Source organism: Penaeus chinensis, chromosome 39 (genome assembly GCF_019202785.1).
Source record: "Penaeus chinensis breed Huanghai No. 1 chromosome 39, ASM1920278v2, whole genome shotgun sequence".
NCBI lineage: Eukaryota > Metazoa > Arthropoda > Malacostraca > Decapoda > Penaeidae > Penaeus > Penaeus chinensis.
Window position 1 is genome coordinate 5845626 of NC_061857.1, and position 7500 is coordinate 5853125.

Genomic DNA, 7500 nt, shown 5'->3' on the forward strand with positions numbered 1-7500 from the left:
GAGGGAGGGAGAGCAGGAAGTATGGCGAAAGTGGAAGAGGGAGAAAGGGAAAGGAGAGAGGGAGAGAGAAGGGAAGAAGGGGGCAGGGGAGAGGAAGGATAAAGACACTTCTTCTTCTTCTTCTTCTTCTTCTTCTTCTTCTTCTTCTTCTTCTTCTTCTTCTTCTTCTTCTTCTTCTCCTCCTCCTCCTCCTCTCTCGACATCCTCTTCCCCCCCCCCCTTCCTCTGCTTTCACCTCCTTTAGGTCCCTCCCTCCAAAGCGCCCCTTTAAACTGCCCCCCCCCCCCCGCCCCTGCACAGGGTCACCCGCCTTCCTACCTTGCAGGGTTTTGCAAATTTTACTTGGAAGGGTAGGAAGGAGAGAGGGAGAAAGAGAAAGAGCAAGAGAGAGAAGGGAAGATAGAGATAGAGAGAGATAGGGTGATTTTCTCATAAACTTTAGCTCACGGCCTACCGAAGCATTAAAAACACGTACGGAACACGCGACAATCAATATCTTCAAGCAGCAACAATCAATGCAACAGCTGCAGTGGATCAATACCCCCACGTAATTTTGCCAATACCACAGACGCAACACGAAGTAACACTCAGTACCCCTTAGTAACCCGTATCAACTAATACCAATAAAACGTACATAAGAAATGACCGTTATCGCCACATGATACGAAATCATTCAAATAGTAATTTCTCCCCCTTAACACACTATTAAACAATTATTACTAAATGGTTCATGTCAAATAATTTCCTTTAAGGCTGATACGACATCAGATAGCAATATCTTTTTTTAAGGGAATTTCCAAGGATACAGTATCACGTGATCAAACTTACTGATAAAACATGCTCTTCGAAAAATCTTATCTGACAGATACGTTAAATGTGTATGCAGATCCACAGTACTCTCCCTTACTGCGGAGTTGGCTTCCTACGGGCATGACGTATAGATCTGTTCTTGTCCCTGCCTGACCGACCCTCTTTCTTTGTCTGCCTGCTGTGTGTGTGTGTCTGTTTGTCTGTCTCTGCGTCTGTATTTGGATTATGTTGGAGTCTGTGTGTCTTTCGTGTTTGTTTCCTGATCTTTGTGTCTGGATGTTGTGCTTTTGCTAGTTTCTATGCAAGTTTCTGTCCTATTTTGTCTTCCTTTCTATGCTCTCCTTTCTCTCTCTATCAGTTTCGTTTATGCAACTCAATCCCAAACTTAACTCTGAGAGAGAGAGAGAGAGAGAGAGAGAGAGAGAGAGAGAGAGAGAGAGAGAGAGAGAGAGAGAGAGAGAGAGAGAGAGAGAGAGAGAGAGAGAGAGAGAGAGAGAGAGAGAGAGAGAGAGAGAGAGAGAGAGAGAGAGAGAGAGAAGGTCCTTCTACAGCTGGTCGCTCACACAGACTAGCATGGTGAAACTCCCTTTCTCTAAATCAGCTGATATTTTGTCCTTGTAAGTTAATTGTAAGGTTGTCTTTTATCTAAAAGTGTTTTTTATCAAAAAGTGTGTATTTATAACCAGTAAAGTGTCCAAAAAGAAAGCAATTATATTGTATTTCCTCAACTGCATGTGAAACGTACGTCTGGCATCTTGTAAGGGCACACGTAAAAAAAAGTCTTTGTTGTATTTACACAACTGTCGTACAGCATTTTCACGGATCCATGAAATTTATTCATTGGCATGATCATGTGACACGTCAAACTTCATATACAAAAAATAAAAAAAAATATCTAACTACCAAAGTGAATTAGAGTCAGATACGCGTAAACGTTATTTGATTTAAAAGTTGAATGTCATCCATCTATAAACCCTCTATTTAAACCCATACCAAACATCTACATCCTGTTCCCGTTACACAAGGACATCACGTACATCACAACACATCATTTCACATCACATCACAACACACCTCATCATAATAGAGTAAAAAAAAAAGGTAAATTACGACGAAAAATTTGCGAAACGCTCGTGTACTCACCACTAAATTCGTGATAGTGGGTGTATCCAACGCTGGCACAGTGCTGAAGGAATCGGGTAAACTCGTTGCCACAGCTGTTATGGTGAGGCTAACACTAGGCACTACGTCACTACTGGCGGCGGATGTATTTGTGGTAGCGGCACTGTCAACCGGGTTTGTGGTGGTGGTAGGTGGCAGGGCAGCTGTGGTGGTGGCAGAAGGCTTCGACGCAGCTGTGGTGGTGGCGGCGGCCTGCGCTCGAGTGAACATGGTTGACAGCGGTTGCTTGGACTCACGGCGCGAGAATTTCCTCCTAGTCACCTGTTCGGACTCGCTGACTAACATGGGAGGCGGTGGCGTCACTTGAAACGTTACAGGCAACTCCTCCCCCTTCAGCGATGACTCATACACTGGCTGGTCGCGGCCGGGGAACTCGCTCCTATATGTCGCGAGATGTGCGGTCTCGGGCGATGCCTTCGCTCGCGCCTCTGCCGTTCGCTCACCCTCGCTTCTCTCTTCGGGGCCAAACAGGGCGCATATGGATCCTATAACTGTTAATCTAGGTTGGTAATAGTGTGTGTTTATATTTGCATGTAAGAAAGATCTGGTAGCGCCTCGAAGAAGACACTGATATCTTATCTTGCGTGGAGAAAATTCCGAATAAAAATGAAACGGGAAAGGCCCCGCCCACCGTGGCCCTCCACTAGTGACGTCATACCATTCTAAAAATAGACTACTACGTCAGCTCGCGCCGTCATGTGACCAGTGACGTTACCACTGCATCTTGAATATTTAGAGTTTCTCGTCAAAGTAAACAAATCTCAGACCAAAACACGTGGAAGGATGTATCAATGGATAAAATCTGAAGCGCCGAAGCAATCATTCTTAATGAAGTGCAATGCAAGGCCGGGGGGAGAGGGGGAGGGGGAGGCCAAGTGTGTCGCTCTTAAGCACTGCAACTGCAACTGCAACCTCTCCCTCCGCCACCATTCTGTTCATTGCTCTGGCCAACATCATCCTCAAATATGCAATAATACCAAACCAGTCTAACCACTCCCAGAGAGCAGAGAAAAAAAGACAAAAACTGCTGTATCTTCCCCGAGTTCCGTGCTCTTGTGCTTATCAAGCGGGCGTTGGTGGAGGAGGGAAACGCCCCGACTAAATATTTACCGACTTTTTAGTTTATAAAATCCTTTATGGAATTCCGTGTAGGCCATATACATACTCAGAAGACGGAAGTATGAAAAAAAAAGACATTGGCATCTCGTGCTTACATCACGTCAAAAAGTATTTAGCACAGATGACACGCTCGGTTTTAGAAATACACACAGACTAATCTTCCACACACGTGCCAGACATTCAACAAACATTCCCATATCCTTGATCAAACTATAACCCAAAAAGACATCCCACGATATACCACAGCCTTACCTAAAATAACCCAAAGTCCGCACTGCAGAGACCAGAGGAAAAAGAGACATTGAAATAGGGAGGTGGCGACATTCGGTATCTGCGTACCGGCCACCCCGCTTACCACAACAACGGATTCCCGGAACAACTTGGGAACTCTCCAGGAATACCGGGAAAGGAAGTCGGTGTGACGCATGTCCAATATTTTTTTTTTTTTTTTTTTTTAAGCTTCCGTTATAGGAACTGATTTCTTCTTTAGGGTTATTGGGGATGGTATACAGGATAAAACATTCAAGTCGATAATAATAATATGGGGAAATCTTGAGATGGTCATATTGTTAAAGGAATGCAAAAACAACTTTATACACATAAAGAAAAAAAAAATGTATATACATATACCTCCTTCCTAATCCCCCTCTGCAATATAACAAAAAAATCTCACTTAAAAATAGACAAGCCACAGAACAAGCAGCATCAAAAAACGGGGAAAGAAAACAGGTTTCTTTGCTTCCCACACATAGCATAGGACGAACCCCTGCGCCGCCAAGACAACAATGAGTGCATGTTCCACCCTTTGCGGCCATGAACAAATGCATGGCTCCAAACATGGTTACAGGGACTTATTTACCACTCCCTCCTTCGACGGATAGCTGCCAGATGTCACTATACGATTAATTAGAACGGATGCAAGAAATCTATCCTGTTTGCTTGTGTTTATTCACTCTGGTTATGCGTTCGTGTTGCTTGTATTGATTTGCTGTGTCTTGTTTCGGTCGGGAAGTGAAAACAACTCTCTCTGAGATGTTTAATAAAGTCCGAAAATTGGAAAGAAGGAAAACACTAGTGTCTGCCATGCTCATATTCAGTGAAATTACATCACCCTTCTGTTCATGATAATGATTTAAAACATCTTGTTAAATGTGCTAATTAGACAAAAAGGATAGCAAACTATAAATGGCTTGAAAGTCGTTGCAACACCAACAAAGACAAGGCAACAGCAATTACTGCATTAGTGCCAATACTACTAGTACTAGCCTAACTGCAATGTAGTTTTAGTCTTATTACCAATATGAGCAAAATATGATAAAAATGAAAAATAATTAATGTCAATGGTGTTATTTGACAAATAATGATAGTAACACTAATGATTATAATAATGATATTGGTAATAGTAACGGTAAAATAATAGAAGACTAACAGGTACAGAATAATAGCAAATGTGTTACTGCTAGTAATACCAGTAGCCGTAGTAGTGATGAAGGCGATGATAATAGTAATGACGATAATAATGATGATAATGATTATAATACTATCAATAATAATGATAATAATAGAGGATGATGATAATAATGGTAATGGTAATAATGATAATAGCTGTAATGATTATAATGATAATGATACTAATAGTAATAATAATATAATTATTATTAATAATAATAATAATAATAGTAATAGTAATAATGATAATGATAACAATAATAATAATAATAATAATGGTAATAATGATATAGCTGTAATGATTATAATTATAATGATAATAATAGTAATGATGATAATATTATTAATAATAACAATAAAAGTAATAGTAATAATAATAATAATAATAACCATAATGATAATGGTAATAATGATGATAGTAATAATGATAACAAATGAATGATAATAATGATAATGATAACAGTGATTGCAACTGTAGCGATGGTGATAAAACAACAACAATGTTAAGTCACTCAAACCTGCAACAATGGATAACGTGACTCGAACGAAAATTAGCTTTAGAAAAAAAAAATGCAGAAAAATATCAGTGAAACCTAAGTAGAGCAAGTCACGGAAGGCGTGAAGATTACAATGAAAACAAGATCAGGAGAATACCGCCCCCCCCCCAAAAAAAAAAAAAAAAAAAAAAAAAAAAAGAGAACAGCATGGCACAATAACAAAAACAAAAACAAAACAAAGAACATGTGCGTGTCCATGATATGAGAAGGGGGGAGGTGGGGAGGGGGTTGAGGGGTAAGGGGTGAGAGAGGGGTGATGGGGGTGGGGGAGGGGATGGGTAAGGGGGTAGGGGGGTGAGGGATGAGAGAGGTAAGGGGGGAAGGGGAGGGGGTGGAGAGGTAAGGGGGTAGGATGAAGGGGAGTAGAGAGGTGAGGGGGAGGGGGTGGGAGAGGAGAGGTAAGGGGAAGGAGAGGGGAGAGGTATGGGGGAGGGGGTGGGAGAGGAGAGGTAAAGGGGGAAGGGGAAAGGAGAGGTAAGGGGGAGGGAAGAGGTAAAGGGGGAAGGGGAGGGGAGGGAGGGGAGAGGTAGGGGGGGTGTAAAAGGAAATGGGATAGCGTTGCCAAGAAGCGACTGGCGTAGCACGGGGGAAGCCAAGGTAAACTCTCGCTGTGTTTCTCTGGCTGTGTTAATTGGCAGTGAGGAAACCAGTGCTTCCTTTGTATCTTGTGTTATATAATGAGTTTTAAGTTGGTGAAAAGGCCAGTGTTGTCCATCCGGCACTCGCGGTGTTTATATTTGGTACGTTTTCCATATCTTTAAGGTGTTTTATTTATGAATTAATTTATGTACTTATTCATTCATCTGTTTTTAATCATTAACAATTTATTTCTGAAGACGTGTAGTGAATCCATGATGTGAAGTAAACTCTGTGAGCGTATTTCGCAAGTAATCGGTAAACTGTAACCTCTTAAGAAACCGATTCTATAAAATCATAAAAAAATACCACGTAAAAGTTCCATCTATTTGTTCCATTAACACTTAATTGGACAAAGACAGGAATCTTATTTACTCTCCAAAACAGTGAGCAATTTCCCGCCAAATTTCCCCCGCCATAATCGTGAACAAAAATTCCCCATTAACTCCTCATTATGTCTTCCATTATAAACTTCAAGGAGAGTCTAACACGTCCCTCTTTCTTCTCGTGGTAACCTTGGCGAGATCATGAGACAAAATCCCATGAGACTAGAATGACCTGACAGAGCCATGAGCTTCTCCCCCCCCCCCCCCCCCCCACCTCTTCCCCCTCCGTCATGCGAACCTTGGCTGTCAGTCAATATTTTCATCTTCCTTGCAGCGGCGTCCTTGTCAATATCGCGAGGCAACGTGCGTTTTGTATGTCTGTAATTTCAGGATCTTTATTTTCTTTTCTTTTTATTAAAGCTATTATTATTTTTTTTTTTTTCAAGTGACGTTTTTGTGCTAGATTTTAGTTTTTTTCAGCGTTATTATTTTAAGAAACTGCTTGGATATCTATTTCACTTTATTGGTTGTTTTTAAGTTTTTAAGTTTTTTTTTTTTTTTTTTTTTTTTGTCGACCAAATTACCTTGTGTCGACAGTGATGAAAAGTAAAGCAAAGACTTTTTCACTGATACCGTACTTATTTTATATATCTATTCATTTCATCATCTCTCATCCAATCGACGCCAAATGACAATAGCGAAATTTCTGATAATTGCCCGAATGACGTGTCACGAATTACCATCAACCTATCAAATACATCTTCGCCTCGAATTAAAAAAAAATCATAGCTGTTAAACAATTTCAGAGTGAATTTTAGCGGGCAACATTAACCATAGAATGCATCGCTTGGTCTCAATGAGGAAGTCGATCAATCATTGTGAAAGTCAAGTCAACCTGAAGCAAGAAATTTTGCTCGAGGTTGCTCGCCAAAATTAGAACTGAGGGTGATTTGAAGTTGCAAATCTCCTTCCTTATAAGCTGGTTGCAGAGCCTCTCCTTACAAGGATGTTAACATGGAATGTGTTTTCAAGGGAATATATATGTATATTACTACGGTATGTATCAGTACGCATGTTTAATATATATATATATATATATATATATATATATAAATATATATACACAATGTATATATATGGAGAGAGAGAGAGAGAGAGAGAGAGAGAGAGAGAGAGAGAGAGAGAGAGAGAGAGAGAGAGAGAGAAAGAGAGAGAGAGACTGAGTTGAGAGAGAGAGAGAGAGAGAGAGGGAGAGAGAGAGAGAGAGAGAGAGAGAGAGAGAGAGAGAGAGAGAGAGAGAGAGAGAGTGTGTGAGAGTGAGAGAGAGAGAGAGAGAGAGAGAGAGAGAGAGAGAGAGAGAGAGAGAGAGAGAGAGAGAGAGAGAGAGAGAGAGAGAGAGAGAGAGAGAGAGAGAGAGAATG

At 40.9% G+C, this 7500-nt stretch overlaps 1 protein-coding gene across 3 annotated transcripts in view; it reads right to left on the reverse strand.

The window, feature by feature from the left end:
- The window catches only part of LOC125046386 (transcription factor kayak-like), a 29732-nt gene extending 27123 nt beyond the window's left edge, over window positions 1-2609 (reverse strand). Inside the window, exon 1 of one of the 3 annotated variants that reach the window (XM_047644127.1) lies at window positions 1954-2609. In XM_047644127.1, the coding sequence (XP_047500083.1) occupies window positions 1954-2277 (324 nt within the window). In that variant the 5' untranslated portion in view covers window positions 2278-2609. The remainder of the gene's footprint in view (window positions 1-1953) is intronic. The other 2 variants (XM_047644129.1, XM_047644126.1) reach the window with 2 other exon arrangements.
- Between the last annotated feature and the right edge of the window lie 4891 nt (window positions 2610-7500).